The sequence below is a fragment of the Lycorma delicatula genome, chromosome 4 (assembly GCF_047948215.1).
Source record: "Lycorma delicatula isolate Av1 chromosome 4, ASM4794821v1, whole genome shotgun sequence".
NCBI classification, from domain to species: Eukaryota; Metazoa; Arthropoda; class Insecta; order Hemiptera; family Fulgoridae; genus Lycorma; species Lycorma delicatula.
The window spans coordinates 38669193-38686942 of record NC_134458.1 but is presented as its reverse complement, the minus strand read 5'-3'; the positions used below and the strand labels follow the sequence as shown (position 1 = coordinate 38686942).

The 17750-nt window shown below is 29.4% G+C and overlaps 1 protein-coding gene across 4 annotated transcripts in view; it reads right to left on the bottom strand.

Annotated features, from left to right (window-relative positions):
* LOC142323294 (uncharacterized) overlaps positions 1 to 17750 on the bottom strand; it is a 154797-nt gene that overhangs the window by 83450 nt on the left and 53597 nt on the right. For all 4 annotated transcript variants that reach the window (XM_075362754.1, XM_075362755.1, XM_075362753.1 and 1 more), the window contains exons 12-13: positions 12105 to 12235; positions 10132 to 10290 (exon numbers count right to left, since the gene is read on the bottom strand). In XM_075362754.1, coding sequence (XP_075218869.1) covers positions 10132 to 10290; positions 12105 to 12235 — 290 coding nt within the window. The remainder of the gene's footprint in view (positions 1 to 10131; positions 10291 to 12104; positions 12236 to 17750) is intronic.

The window sequence follows — 17750 nt, the reverse complement described above, 5'->3', positions numbered from 1 at the left end:
TATCACATTTTTTTTGGAACAGTAAACTACAGTAACAGTAGTATTTTAAGAATTTTCCCGTTGAATACACTACTATAGTGACTAACTTAATTCAAAACACTGTAAAGTAATATACAATACTACTTTATAGAACACATTACTGCATTAATATAACACATAACTTAACAATTAGTTTTAAGACAGTTATTTTAAAAAAATAGCAAGGTATTTTTGTTTGCATGGACTTCATATTTTTTACAGTTACATTTAAACTCACTTCTGTGAATTTATTTAATCTGTTCAATTTATTACTAAATATGTATATGTAGTTGAAATGTTTTTCTATATACCTAATAAAAAGTAGCAACTTTTTGGGAGAACATTCTATTCGCATTATAGCGAAGTCAATCTGCATAAGACTTTTTTTTTACTTGTTTTTAAAACTTGTAAAAATATTTGTAATGTTCCAATGAAATTATGTGATTACTTTAACCACAGGAATAACAAAAATAAATTTTTAACTGTATTATTCCCATTTTTCAATTCAGTGAAGATATTTTGTATCTAAAATTAGTCACATTAAAAATTATTTAATTCCCAGAAATATGTTTATAAATAATTAGATACTGTAATGCCATAAAAATTACCTATAATTCTATTACCATTCTGGTAATAGAATTATAGGTATAGTAATTATAGGTATAATAATTAAGATAACTTAAAGTTAATAGTGAATTAATAATTACGACTAATAACCCAAATACATCATTATTAATAATTTTGAGTCTTTTATAAGAAAATGAAAATGTTAGTTTTTAATTTGATTTTAAAACTGGACAAATAAATATTAAAGGTAAAAAATCACATGCAAATGAGGCCACACCAATGTAAGATTATACTACCACATCCACATATCCCAGTTAATTTATACGCGCACGCGTGAACACACATCAAACTTTAGACATTTTTAAATGGAAATGATCAACTTCTAAATAAAATGATTAACACAGTCAAGTTTTCTCTCAAAATAATTAAAAATTCTTCTTTACAAAAAATGTTTATATTTCATTTTTGCTATTATCCAACTAGAAATATTTTATCTTCATATTTTGTATTAATAAAAAATATAGATGTGTTTGAAGTCAAAGTAACTTACTTTGGTAATTTGATAAAAAAAACAATATTTAAAAAAAAAATATATATATATATATACACATACACACACACAGTGAAACTTCACTTAATGAATTCCTCTTAATATTGAATAATATTCTTAATACTTTTATATTCCCTGGCAGTTTTATAGTGGTATTAATGGATAAAATACTTCTCAATAACAGACATGGACAATGAATTTACCTGTGAAATCTGTTCTATGAGTTCTGATAAACAGACAGCAGGAATAAAAATTGCACTTTTCCTTGTTTTATTTTATATACAGTGTGAATAATTAGTGAATCTGTGGTAAATTGCATCACTTCCTGCCTAGATGCTAATGTTATTATTTCAATCAACCCATCATCCTGCGAGAATCATCATCAGTTGTTGTGCAAATGTATACTGTACACTGAACATGTGTAATATTTCTGTTATGGTACACTACTGTATTTTTTATTGTAGTACATTTTCTACACGTACGTTTACTGTATGTTCAATTTTGTGTGTTTTATAAAAATTGTTACAACCCTTGTTACCACAACTTAAAATGTTTTAAAAATGTAAAAGAAAAAGAAGTGGTTATAAATTTCTACAAAAAAGAAAAACTCAGTGTGCGTGATATGGCAAAATATTTTGATGTTGCGAAAACTCAGATAAGAGATATTTTAAAAAGCCAACTTGATATCCTAAATTCATGGTCTGAAAATCAACATCAGTTAAGCAAATGTGCATTTCCTTTAACGCCAGGCCTAGCGGTTGACAATTTAACTTATGAGTGGTTTTGCAGGGCTCACTCTAATAAATTCCCATTCTATGGAACTTTGATATATGAGAAAGCCCTAGAGATTGCTAAAGAACTCTGTTACAATGAGTTTAAAGCAACAGGGGATTGGTTAGATAAATTCCAAACTAGACATAACATTTCATTTAAAAATATCAATGGTAAAGCTGTGGCTGTAAATGAGGATTTCGTGTCTGAGTAGAAGGAAAAGTTAAATGAAATATGCATGATATATAATGACAGAAACATTTTTAATTGTGAAAAGACTGGTCTTTTTTTCCAAGCTTTGCACAGTAAAACAATGTTTTGAAAGAGGAAAAATGTACATGGAGAAGATATCAAAAGAGAGACTGACTGTTATGTTAGCTGTATGTCAGGTGAATTTGAAAAAACCATTAATAATCAGTACAGCTGCAAAGCCACAATGTTTAAAGGGCGTGAACATAAATTCGTTAGAAAATAAATGGTATTCAAATAACAAATCTTAGATGACTAGAGACATAATGATGGACTGATGGTTACGATTTGATCATAGAATGAGAAGGCAAAATAGGAAAGTCATACTATTGGACAATGTAAAATCTCACCCCACCATTAGTTTAGAAAATGTAAAATTAATATTTCTTCCACCAAATACTACTGCAGTATGTCAACCGCTTAATCAGTGGATCATTCAGAACTTTAAAATTCAGTAGAGAAAAAAGTTGTTACGGTACTTAAAGAATGAATAAAGTTATAGATGCTGATGAGCTTTCTAAAAGCATTAGTATGTTGGATGCAGTTTTATGAATTTGTATGGCTATAAAGCAAGTTACTACTATGACAGGGAAAAATTGTTTCATAAAAGCCAGTATTAAACCTCCATAAACTATCTTCAATTCTGAAATTAAAAAATCTTACTGAACCAAATGAAAATTTTGTGAAACAGAGTAAATTACAAGAACTTATTGAACTATTTGGAAACTACCAACAGCACCCAAAAACTGATGACACGTTCAACACAGACATCAACTGACATCTGTAATCTTGTTGCTGCCTCAGACTTGACTACTTCCAAAACGAATGATAATGACTCTGACGACAATGAACCTGGATTTACCATCACGAGTAAGGAAACAAAAGAAGAGGTCACAAAATTAAAGTAATATTTCTTACAAAAAGGATTACCAGAAGGCATTATTTTATCAAAATTGCAGTCGCTTATTGAAAAAATGTGTATCAGGACTTAGTTAAAACTAAAATAGACAGCTATTTTAAACCATCAACATATAAATAAATTGTAGATATCCGTATTTGATTTTTTATTTTGACTTTTACATTATTTTTTTTTTTGCATGTGTTTTAATTAATATTCTTGTATACTGCAACTTCTTTGATTAATATTTTTGTAGCTTACATTATTTTTTTATTCAATTTTAGTATAGTACAGTAAGTTTATTCTCTTATTTTCTTGGTTGATTACAGTAGTACATTTTTTTTTATTCATAGAGGAGTGTTTTATTTCAGAAAAACAATATAAAAAAACTTGAATTTTTAGTTGTTTTAATAAGCAACTAATCATTTTTTAATTTTAATTTACATTAAATATGCAATACTGTTGTTCTACTCAAAGTGTTTTTTTTCTGTACAATAACCAAACATAATACTGTATTAACATTTTTCTGACTAGCGGATATCTCTAAATAACAAACAGATTGTTGTTCCCGAGTTGTCTGATATTGAGAAATTTTACTCTGTGTGTGTGTGTGTGTGTGTATATTATATAAATATATATATATATATATATACACAGAATATATATACATATTCTAGCAGCAACAACAATGCAACACAAAAAATAATAATACCTTATAACATATATTTTAATGTTTTTAGACTATTAAATAAATAAAGACAAATTCATATAGGTAAACTTCAACTGTACCAGTATGAACTAAATAATGTAGTAGTTCTTAAATAATGATTGTGAAAAATAATCTTTCACATTATAATGAAGACTAAAGTTTTATAAATGGAAAAAATATTCAAATACAATGGATCTTCTCCTCTTAACCATTCTTGATTTAACGAGTTTCATAATGCTTCCTTTTCTTTTTACAGTTTTGTTTGATTGCATTCAATCAAGGCATGACTCGGCAACAAATAACTACTTATTCATAACACAGTAACCTGTACATTCACTTTCCACAATTTGATGGCCAATTTGTACTACTGAAGTTGGACAATTTGTTAGTTTTTTCTTCTTAAGTATCTTGGTTCTTTGCCAGGTTAAGACCACCTCATAAACACTCCAAAAATTAGTTTAAAAAAAAATCCATACTCAATAACCTAAAATTTCACTTATTTATATTTAACTTTATTTGAAGTTTCATACTTTTAAGTCAAGTAGTAAGCATTTGGAAATATAAAAAAAGTATTCGTTTAATTACTGCTTTTATATAACTTTGGTAGCTCGCATAAAAACTTAAGTAAATAATATGTTTTAAGAAAACTGTGTTTGTTTTGTTTTTATTGCACAAGGTTTTTCTATTTGATCATATTTATTTATTTTTTCTATTAGTTTTATGGGCAAAGAATTTTAATAAAGTCTTGGAAATAATATTAAATTTTTATTATTCTATAAATAACTTTCAAAATTTTATAAATAAACACGTTTATATTTCAAAGTTTTTATTTATTGTCATAAATAAATGGCTGATATAGTATGAACTGATCTAAAGTCATCAAATGAGAATTTCACCATCACAACATCAAAAATACTCATTACAGGAAGTCCTTCCTTTCAGCAAATAACATGGTAATGAAAAATGGCTTATACAACAGATAATACTTACATATATTTATATGCATCTTTATGGAGTCAACAAAATTACAAATAAACACTTCCTTTTATATAATAAATAAACATTAACCATTTAAAATATGTTGTAATATTTTGTTTATGAGTAAAGGAATGATGATTATGAATCACAGGTAGTATTAAGATTAGGTGAATGTTTAAATAATTGGCGTGTGTACCAAAAATATGGTGCATCATATAGAATGAACCTGTAGTGTAGTATAACCAAAATCAGTTAATGACCTAAACTCAATCCTTTAAACAGAATTTGTCATCAGTTTGATTTTGTTAATAACATTAATTTAATCTGCCTGATTATAATATTAATATTAATATTGCCTTACTTACTGTGTAAATTTACAATGTTACTGTTATATTATGCCTTAGATTGTTGTGTATCTGATCTGACTGTTATTTTTAGAAGTTGATAGTAGTAATACAATTTATAAACATACTTTATTTTTGAAGTGGTGTACTGCATTTTACTCAGTAACATCGTGTATTTATTCCCAAGATAAATTCACATCAACATAAGAACATTATGACTGGCAGTGTGGTAGTTAGCAAAGGGAATAATGTTTCACCTGATATTTAAGTGATTTTGTCTATAATTTTCTCTCGAGCAGTTCTTGAGCTGTGTTATACTATTAGAATATTATTTTATTGTACATTATGTTTTGCAAAATGCAATTAAACACAAATATATTACAGTACACAGAACATTACTTATATTACTTGTATATAGTAATATGAGGTGTGTTCAAAAAGTAACGAGAATTTTGAAATTTCACAGGTTGTATTAGTTGGATTCTCAGGATTGTTTTTTGCATTGGTAAACATGTCTGAAAAGTATCTGTACATTTTTAGCCATATTGGATGTTTAGTCTGTTGTCAGCTGTCAAAAGGATAACATGTGTTTTGGTACGATCGGCGATTTTTTATTTGTATAAATAATGGATCACAGAATTTGTATTAAACTTTGCTATAAAAATGGAATAAAGGGTAGCAATGTTTTAAAAATGTTAAATATTGCTTTTGGTAAGCCTCTATGAGTAAAGCAAGGGTTTACAATTGGTATAAGCGTCTCCAAGAAGGTTGTGAAGACGTTGAAGGTGACAAGTGCCCCGGGCGCACCAGCACATAAACTGATGAATCCGTGGAAAAAGTGAAAGAAATGATTATAAATGATCGCCGAATCACAATCAGAGAAGTCGCTGATGATGTTGGGATATCAACTGGCTCATCCCATGAAATCTTTTCAGATGTTTTGGGCATGAAACATGTGACAACAAAATTTGTTCCAAAATTATTGAATTTTGAACAAAAACAGTGGCAAATGGAAGTTGCTCAGGGGTCACTAAATGAAGTCACAATGATGCAGAAATACTGAAACGTGTCATAACAGGTGATGAAATGTGGGTTTACGGATATGATGTTGAAACTAAGGCTCAATCGTCCCAGTGGAGGCATTCTGGATCACCAAGACCGAAAAAAGCTTGACAAGTATGGTAATGTGAAGGTTATGCTCACTGTGTTCTTCGATCTTAACGGCATAGTGCATCATGATTTCTTGCCACAAGGTCACACGATCAATAAGGAGTATTACCTACAAGTTCAATGCCATTTGTGTGAAGCAATCCGAAAAAATGCCCAGATTTGTGGCGAAACAATTCAATTCAATTCGTGGTGCCTTTTGCACCACGATAATACGCCTGCTCACATTTCATTGCTTGTTCGTCAATTTTTGGCCAAAAACAACACTGTAATGATACCCCAGCTGCCATATTTACCAGATATGGCCCCGTGTGACTTTTTTCTATTCACATAAATAAAGAGAACCTTACAGGGCCGTTGTTTTACAATCATATGAGATTAAAAGCAAATAGCTGAAAGAGCTAAACACTACTTCAAAGATTGAGTTCCAGAAGTGTTTCAGGGATTGGAAAAAGCGCTGGCGTAAATGTATAATATCTAATGGGAATTATTTTGAAGGCGATAACATTAATATAGACGAATAAATAAAATTCTTTCCAAAAAATAAAAATTCTCATCACTTTTTGAACACACCTCATATATTTAAAATTTTTATAGTGGTGCTGACATATAGAATATAAATTGTACATATAGCGTTACAGACTTTTTCTTTCGATTATAAAAAAAATGAACGTATTTATTGATAAACACCATATTTTTTTTTTATTATTTTTTTTTTTATTAATAAGGCCGCATTTTCCTAACTGGTAAAGGACCTGCTCTAAGACAGATCAGTTAAGATGGAAGAGCCGGCTGTACTTTTTACTAATGACTGCATTGGGTAGAAAAGAATGTTAAAATTATTCAACATAATTTGAAAAGATTATTTGTATTAAAACCTTAATGAATACACACAAAAAAATGCTATCTTACAGGAAAAAATTACATGTTACAAAAGTGACACAAAATGTAATCATAATAATGAACTTAAACTTTCAGCCAGAAGCAGGTAACAGGTCCCTACTATTAGCTAATTATACCAGAGTGTTAATAAACCATGCAGAAAAATGAATTTGAAAATGAAAAATGAAACGCATTTTAAGTATCTGTACTTATATTTACAATTACTCATGAATTCATTTCTATGTCAATAGCTTCTGAAAATAGGAAGAGTTAAGAATGATATTTCAAAATATCATCCGTGTTGAACAGGTTAAAATGGAGTATCATTCTTAAACTTTACCTGAGTAAAGGGAACACAGTTCCCATAAATGTCAGTCAGAATGCATTTTAATATAATGAAAATACAAACTATAAACAGCTGAGTTAGGATAACAATAAAAAAGAAAAATTCCTGATGTAAATTCTAAAATACAGTACTCTCCAGTAAATATAACAGTATTATCAATAAGCAAGTTAAATATTATTTAATATTTCACTGAAACAATTTGAACTAAATAGCAAATAGTAATTAAATATTTTGAACAAATAAAATTAACTACTAACATCAAACATAATAACAAAAACATTTAACACAAAGATTGTAGATCCCTCACCAGGTGTGTGCAATATTAACATTTTACCTTAATGGATAACAGTCATAATGTGCTTTACGTTTTGCAAAATAAAAATGCCTGTTCCAGTTTAACTACTCTTTTAAGCTAATCTGTATTCACTTTAAATTACACAAAATTACAGTTAAGATATTTATGCACCAAGAAAAGGTTGTTGTATACCCTTTTTTTTATACCTAGAAAATTCACTGAATCTGTTAAATCAACTGGACCTAATTTATGATTAAAAAAATCATTAATTATGAGAAAAACAAAAAAGTGTAAAATTGCATAAATGAATTTATACTTGTTAAAAAAAATATATACATTCATTATAAGCTTAATATTTATCTTTATCTTTATACACGCATAGAAATGAAGATTAACCTGGCATTAGAGTCTTAGGATACAAGTTATGTTCATAAAAAGGGCAGAAAAGTTAAAAAAAAAATTTTTAATCTTTACCCTAGGATGAAATCTTTTAGTTAATGTCCTAATACACAGCATAAACTGTGATTTTCAACTGTGAGAAGCTACCCAGAGGTTTCTGAAATTGTTCTGCAGAGAAGAATTAAACAATAGTACTAGCCTATGGCAATATGCAACATATCCTTTACTAATCCATGTTGCAAGCAGTTACATGCTCAATGAACATATTAATAGTTTTTTATTCACTTATTCTACAATTTAAAAGAATATTACATATAACACAATCAATTACATTAATAATGAAATTATATCTATAAATTTAAATATTCTTATTTATTAACTTTACTGTACATATATTTACACGGAGAATTATATCTAAATATGGTTATAATTATGGAATTAAAACCATGTGATCTACGAAATTATGTTCCTCAAGGGATTATCATCTCTTGAATAAGCACAATTAATGGATATTTCACAACTTGCCAAGAGAGTGGAAAGATCAGTGGAATAGTTTATTGCATATCAAGAGATCACATTAATTCTGTCTTATCAAACATAATTTACAAAACATTTTAAATACTATTACTTTATCACAAGCAGAAATTGCAAAATTAAAAAATACATAAACAAATTAATATCTGACTAATAAGTTATAAATGCAAAGAAAAAATATTCTGAACCTCAACAGACTTAAATAGCCAGTATTTTAAACATAAAAAACAATTTGCTGAATTTTTATTACCTTGACTCGTACAAGTTCTATCATAATTGCACCCTTCTGTGACATAACATTCATTAAAATTGCATATATAAATAGCCAGTAAAAGCTATATATTATTTTACGATAGAAAAGCTGCAATAAAATCTCACAAAATGTTTGAACAAGAATTTGGTAAAGATATTAATTGTTACACAAACTATGACGCTTACAAGATGTTTGAAAATTATTTTATATCAATTGAAAAAACGATCCCACAACAGTTAATATTTCAAGCATATACCAATTCACTAAATGTTTAAGTATTAACAGAGTACAGAAAATTGTTCCCGATGACTAAAAGAGAAAGTTCCTATGACATCTGTTGCATTATGAAATTATCCTATAATTTTTGTATCAACTCGTATAAGATCTCAATGTGGGAAATCAAATTTGTACCTACACTCCTCTCTAAAAAGAAATACTGTTGAAATCAGGCCTTCATGCAGCCAACTGAAATAGTTCAAACTGATCTTGACTTCCTTAGTATTATTATATGATGAAATCTGGGTTTATGACTATGACTGTAAACAATGCAGCAATCTTTCCAGTGAAATAGCAGCATAAACTTGTGTTCATCCCATTCTTCAACAATGATGATTTCTTTTACATATGCGAGTCCCAAAATATCTGCAGTAGGAATAGACAGAAATGTCCATACTTATAATACAAAGCAACCAAAAGTTTCCAACAATTTTTGTGAGCATACCACATTTAGTGAGCAGCATAAAACATGACAGTTTTCAAAGATCAATTTCAAAAACATTGCGGTAGCACCTTGAATCATTTTAACATGACCTAAGATGATAAGTATTCATTATTTTATTAATAATACTTAAAACAAAACTTTTGATGTCCTAGTGAAAACATTCAGAATGTACTTCTTTGAAAGAACATACCATCACTGTTAAATACAGAAAAACATTAGCTACACTTAAATAGAAAATAATCAAGTGTAAACCCCACAAATATAATATAACATGCAAAATATTAAGAGGTCTATCATAATGAGAAAAAAGTAAATTTCTTAAATAAAACACTTCAATAATAAACTCAGTCAGAATCATAACAATATAAACAAATCAAATACTAGAATAACTTTTCAAAATGATACAGCTAAATTTAAAATAATAAATAAAATATAACTAAGAGATATTACCGGAAAGACATCCTGGACGATACCAGAAAACGAGTTATCTTGCTCATCTGTATTTGGACCAGAACCAACAGAAGGATGTTGACTGATTCCTGTAGATTGTATCGGTGTTACAGCAGAAACTGGAGGTGCAGGTGTAGAACAATTACTGGTCACACCATCCTGTTAAATAATACAGTTATTGTACTAAAATATTAAATTTCTCATTCCTAAGCGACATGGCATCATCTTTTCTGATACGCTAAGCATGGGGCCATATGGTGCTGCCAATTAAGGATATCTGAGTGAACTGCACACACTGCTCACTAGATGCTTCTCTCTTGTCTCAGCCGATATAAAATCTGTCTCATTAATTACTTTTTCTATTATATAATTGGCTTCTGAATCTAAATTATTTTACAATCTGTTTCCCCTACAACCAATTATTGGTTCATAAATAAATGATAAAGGACATCACTTATTTCACCTCCTATCACTAACACTATCTGTAAAGTAACTCTGGATCTTTTCAAACAAGATTCAACGATTATGCGCTTTAATAAATTTCCTGCAAACGTCTTTTTTTCAATATGTATCATTTTTTACAGATACATAAGATTTGGAAACATAGTATACAATAAAATTTATTTTTAAAAAAAAGGTTCTTAGGTTTGTAAAGTATAAAATGGAATACAATATTCATGAACATTTCAGTATTGGAGGCTTTCACGCGCACACAAAATACACTCTTAGCTGTAGACTACATTGTAACATTCACAAAGGCTTTATTTCTAAGATCAACTAACATAGACAAATGTTACATAAAACTGATTACAGAAATATCAGTTTTATAAGGCTGTATATAAAAATTATACATTTTTTACCAAAAAAGTTATGAAAGTAAATAGAAAATCAGCAAATTTTTAGCAAAAAAATTAAGATTTTTATTGGGTATTTTTACAAAATTTTATCAGAATTTTTTAAATTACCTATGGTATTTTTATTTTTAAATTAAAAATTTTTGCTGCAGCATGAATGTAATTGATGTAATCAAAAATTTAATAATTATTTATTAGAACACACAAGGTGTGAGAGTCCAGGCTTATCTCACCAGGAGGTGGGGGAGAAGGTAACACTGTAACAGAAGGTAACTGTAAAACTGTTGCTTGAAAAAAAGTTTCAAAAGAAAAAAGATTATAAACGTTCAAGAAAAATCTAGTAATTTTTGTAATTCGTACCATAATTAATTCCAAACAAGGTGAATGAGTATGTGATATCAGACAATAAACTAATAATTATGATGATCAAGATAAAATAAAAACAGAAAATAAAAAAACTCTTGTCACACAATTTTTTTATCACACATAATTTATTTAAATTATATGAAATCATGTAACATCTTATAAATAACTGAAAGTGAAGAAACATTTACAAAACAATAATATAAAAAATAAAAAGATAACCCACCTCCATACAATTTTAATTTAGATAGTTATATAAAAATCTGTTTTTATATAACACAAAACAAAAACTTTAATGTAAACTGCAATAAACAAAACTTAATAATCAAAGATGTTTTAAATGTTATGAAATTAATATTTCAGACATATAGATGTATTCAGAAATAAATGCAATCAAATAAAAACAGAAAAGTTTCTTACGAATTACACTCACTTGTTGCATCATTAACAGAATTTAGAAAGACAAAACTGCCTATCATAAACAATATGTGAAGTCAGGAATAGATTAATGGACAAAAAGAGGCCTGATTAAAATATACTATAATAATGTCTCATAAAAATATGCAATATTTTTTATGGATATAAATCAAGTTTTTAAAGCATACAAAATTTAAAAACAGGTAAAATTCAGAGCCCTTTTTAATGCCTAACATTAAGCAGTTTTGTAACAGTTTTTTCCTTGGAATCTTAATCTTACTTGGTGAGGACATCATTAAGATTATAAATAATTAATAAAAACTTAATGTTACTACTAACTTGTGTACTGTAAAGAAGACCTGGTGCCGAAGACTGCTGTGATTGTTGCTGCTGTTGTTGCTGTTTCAAATGCTGCAAACGCTGCAGCTGCAAATGTTGCTGCCTCAGTTTCAAGTGAGCAATCTGGGAAACTAAAAAGTAAGCATTTATTCAGTTTCAAAATAAATATATTTCTTTCAAACTGCACAACATGTTCCATTAGTTGTACATTTAAATTTGCAAAACTAAACACAGTTTTTACTACACATAGCTGAACTCACAATGGCTTATGCAGTGTTAACGACATACTCAAAGAATACTGGTTATCAACCCGGGATCCATAAGAACTTAAGATCATAAGAACTTAAGTCCACTGCTAATAACTAAGATTTTGTTTGTGTGTAGAAATAAAAAAAAATCATTCATTTTATAAAGCAATTGAAATCTATGATTCAGTAATTTTATAAATAGTTCTTAGTTCATTAAATTTTAAATAATTATCATAAACATACACACACCACTGATAATCAGGACATATAAACATCTATTAATACAAAAGAATACCGATCAAAAATGAGTTGATAGGACTTTCCCTTGCTCTCTTACATCATGGAAATGAAATGACTGCTTTCTAAAAAATTTAAGTGACAGCAAGATTTTTTAATGCAACACGCTGCAGTACAATACAATGAATATAAACTATTCTTATGCTAGTGCTGTAACTTGTAAACAGTTTATTTATCATTAATATATATTATGCATTTGTAAAGAACAAGTAAGCTTTTTTGTGGTATTAATTCTGCACTTACAAGATTTTTACACAGTATATTTTTACTTTTAACTCCCAATAGCCAACTAACACAGCAAGCATATTTCTGACTATAAAACTACATTCTTTGTTCCCCTGTCACTTTTGAAAGAACTGAGATATTTGAACGCAGTATTCTCAAAATGATTTATTATTCACTAAGGAGCGACTTTAACTAATTAAGTATCCAAAATCGTATACTGGAATTAGTTCATCGCACGATTAAACATAATGGCCAGCTATGACACCAGCTCTAGTCATTAACAACAATATTCTTTCACACATCCACATAAACCAACCTATACATACCAACATTTTGCTATGGTTTTTAAAATGTTTAGTTTTTCTTGTTATAAACCAGTTATAGACAGACATATTTAGATTTTACATCTGAAACAACTAATAACATAGATAATGTAGACAAATCATTGTTTTTTAATGAATTAAGTAATCAAGACTAAAAATATACTTGCTATATATTGTTTACAATTAAAAACAAATTTTCTATGGTTTGTTTTCTGTACATAATTTTTTCCTGTTATCATCTAATGGAATTTTATAAAGGTAATGGTCAAAACTGTTGCTTTTATGCATAATGATATTTTACTGAGCACATTTCTTGCACACATAGGTAACAATTTAGTCTAACACCCTTTTATAAACACAAAAAAATGCTTGTGTAGAATGGCCCTTCAAATTTAAAGAATTTAAAATGGACAACTTAATTTATAATGTCAAGCAAATCCGGTTTTTTCGTTCAGATGTACACAGAATATCTCCATTCCTAAATTATTATCATTACTATTAAAAATAACTATTTAGAGAGTAATTAAACATTAATCTTTTCAAAAACATGCAAAAATAATTTTAAAATGTTATCAATTTAAAATTAAAATAATCTTAAAAGTTTAACATTATTTCTTGAGTGATATATTCAAAGTATATAAGATTCAAAAATATGCATGGTGAAGAACCCTCCTTAATTCACTTTACCAACATTTTTTTTCTTAATGCAGTCTGCTAATATTAAGCATTTTATTGTATTATTGAGTGCTGCTCTACAGACAGTTACCGAAATAACGTGGAGAGCTGGCAGTTCAGTTCAGACATGGAGCTCATACAGTTAACATGATACATAATCAATAGATTCAACCAGGATAATTACAGATTTTAATTTATACAATTCAGTTATATTTAATTATGTTTGCTGTTAAAAATTCAGTTTAGTTAATAAGCAGTGTGAACATTATTTAGTTCCGAAACCTGAGAATCAGGACCTTTAGATCGTCAATACGTTGTGTCAAATACAAGGATTCTGGTTCATACAAAATCAGTAAGTATTTTGGCCTAGGAGAAGGTCATCAGCAGGTCTGTATCAAAGGCAACACCCAACTTTGCAAAATATTCAGGCAGATACACGTATGGTGAGTGATTGGAAGTTTTTAGAAATCCCCATTTTCCTGTATGATCAATTTTATTTTGTTGCTTCTTATCCTTTCAATTTATTTTCCAGCAATATTCCTTTTTAACTTGTTACCTTTCTGATTTCAGACAGTTATTTTATGAGTTAAATCAAAGCAAGTCAATAAGTTTTATAAATCTTATTTATTTAAAAATTACAGTATATACTCAACATTTATTATTAGTTATTTTTCGTCATTTGTTTTTTTCAATAATTAGAATAGCATAAGGATAAGTTTAGTTTTATCACGTCTTCATTCTGAGAATGATTTTATTTGTTTTGATTTTCTATGTGTTGTAAGATTCGTCGCTACAGTGCACGTTAAGCTGGGTACACAACAACATCATAGTCTACACATCAGCGACAACTCATTTGTCTGTAATTTCCAAGCTGTTATTCGCAAAGCAGTAACCTAGTTTGTTTACATATTTATGTAATTATTATAGATTTTATTTTTATTATCAAGCCTATACATCAGTGGAGTTTATTTCTAGTGTAAACAAGCTCAATATTTTATTTAATTTTTAGACGATTATTATTATTATTTTTCGCTTATATCAATACAATACGATTCAAAATGGGAAGACCTGATTTATTAATTGCCCAAAGGGACTGTATAAAAGGCAATTTAACCAGATTTGAAACATTTTTTTCAAAATTTCAAACTGATCAGTCATTGTTTGCTGAATTACAAGTAAGATTAGAAAGAGCAAAAAACTTGATTGCTGAATTTAATAGTATTCAGGATCAAATTGAGGATTATTTTAATGAAAACAATCCAACCGAACCATTAGTTTAGGAAGTTGAAAGACAAGAGTTTGAAAACAAATTCTATAATATTATTAGTAGAGCTGAAGCAGTTGTTCTTGCTGTTGCAAACACCAATAACAACCTTTCTGCTAATGCTAGCGTTCTACTGGTGAAAGAACCTCACGCAGTCCCTCAAATAAAGCTTCCGCAACTTGACATTCCAACCTTTTCCGGTTTGTACGAAGACTGGATTCCATATAAGGAACTCTTTACGGCAATCATTGACAAAAATACTGTGATAGACTACGTTCACAAATTATACCATCTCCGTCAATCACTTAACGGAGGTAGCACTGTAAAAATAGTAGATGTGGTTAACCTAAGTTCTTAGAGTTATAAGGACGCATGGGATTTATTACATAGCAGATTTCAAAACAAAAGTTATCATTGAACGACACATTAAGGCAATTTTTGATCAGCAAAGTATTGAAAGGGAATCTAGTTTTCCCTTAGGCATCTTCTTGACAATACAACCACCCACTTAAAGGCACTTTCTGCCCTGAAACAACCAATAGAGCATTGGAATTCCTTACTAATCCACATTTTGTCTTTCAAACTAGATTACAATACAAGTAAGGAATGGCAAACGGCATCCATACCTAATAAAATTCCAACTTTTAAAGAATTCACAGCATTTACCAACAACTCAAATTGCTCTTTGTATAAAAAATATCATAAAATATTTAATTGTCCTACCTTTATATAAATGAACTTAGGTGAGAAAAGGAACCACATAAAGAAGTTTTACTCATGTTTCAATTCTTTGCAGTCTGGACATATGAAAAAAGATTGCAAGGTAATCAGCACATGCAAAATATGCTCTTAAAGGCACAATTCGGTTTTACATCCAATGACATTTAATACTAAGGTAGAATCAATCCATGCAGGTATGCCAAGTGACAATCCAAACTAAATACAAAGTAAAAATGTCAAAATTGTCAGTCACTCTATTGACAAGCATATATCTCAAAACAGGTCTTATTATCTACTGCCGTAATAGAAATATTAGACAGATTTGGTCATTTCATTACATACTGTGCACTACTTGACTCAGGGTCCTCAATTAACATCATGAGTGAATCTCTGTCAGGAGCTCAAACTTCATAAGAGAAAGGCTGAAATATCTATAGCCAGCATTGGGTTCATTAATACAGCTACCCAGCATTGTGTAAGCGCAGTAATAAAATCCAGGAATTCAAATTTTAGGACTCAGCTTGACTTTCATGTCTTACCAAAAATCACGCAGTTGCTTCCAAACACAAGGGTTAATATTTCAGACTGGAAACTTCCACAAAATGTCGTGTTGGCAGATCCTTTAATTAATCAGCCTCAAAAAATTCACATTTTAATTGGGGCCGAAATTTTCTTTGATTTATTGTGTGCGGATCAATTTAGACTCAAAAATAGCAATATTGTGCTACAGAAAACTGCATTTGGTTGGATAATTTCTGACTCTCTGCCAAATTCACCATCCGTTAATGTTGAAACTCATTGTTGTCTAACAACTGTTAGTGATACTGACAAGCAGTTACAATCATTTTGGTCAATTGAAGAAGCAAACGGTTGCAGAAATAGCAAAACCCCTTTTACCAGAGAAGATGCTGCATGCGAAGATCATTTCGTGCATAATGTAACAAGAAATCATGAAGGACGCTTTACTGTGACATTGCCTACGAGACTAAACATTACAACATTAGAAAATTCCAGAGATGCAGCAATTAAGAGATTCTATCAACTTGAGATGTGGTTGAGAAGAAACAAAGCTCTAAGGGAGCAATACATAGAGTTCATGGAAGAATACAAAGGTTTAGGTCATATGGAAGCAATTGATGAGAAAATGATTGTCAACCCTACTTACTACATTCCGCATCATTCAGTTATAGAACAAGACAGTTCAACCACCAAACTTTGCATTGTTTTCTATGCTTCCTGTAAAACAGATACAGATGTCTCACTTAATGAATCAGAGTCGGTCCAGTAGTCCAGGATGACTTAATTTCAATTATTACACGCTTTAGAAAACATAAATTTGTGATGACTGCTGACATCGAAATAATGTACCGGCAAATATTGGTTAATCCTTAACAGACAAACCTACAGCTGATCTTCTGGAGGAAGGATCCTGCTGAACCACTAGAAGTATTCAAGTTATTGATGCTTACATATGGGACAGCACCTGCAGCTTCTTTAGCTACAAGATCAGTACAACAGTTTGCAATAGATTTTCAGCACTCACTTCCTGAAGGAGCCTCTGCTGTTTTGACAGATTTTTATATGGATGACATAATGACAGGAGCAGACCCTATTAATGAAGGGGTCGAAATACAGACTCAATTATTAAAAATCCAGAAAAGCAGATGTTTTAAATTAAGAAAGTGGTGGGCAAATGATTCAAGGCTATTACAAAATTTGTCTTATGATGAGGTGAAGGATAAGTCAACTTATGATATAAATCAGGATGACTCTGTCAAGATGTTAGGACTGCACTGGAATCCACAAGCAGATACATTTCACTTTGTTTTACAATTTGACGGTACCACTCCTGAACAGGTTATCACAAGAATAATTCTTTCCAAGATTTCAAGAA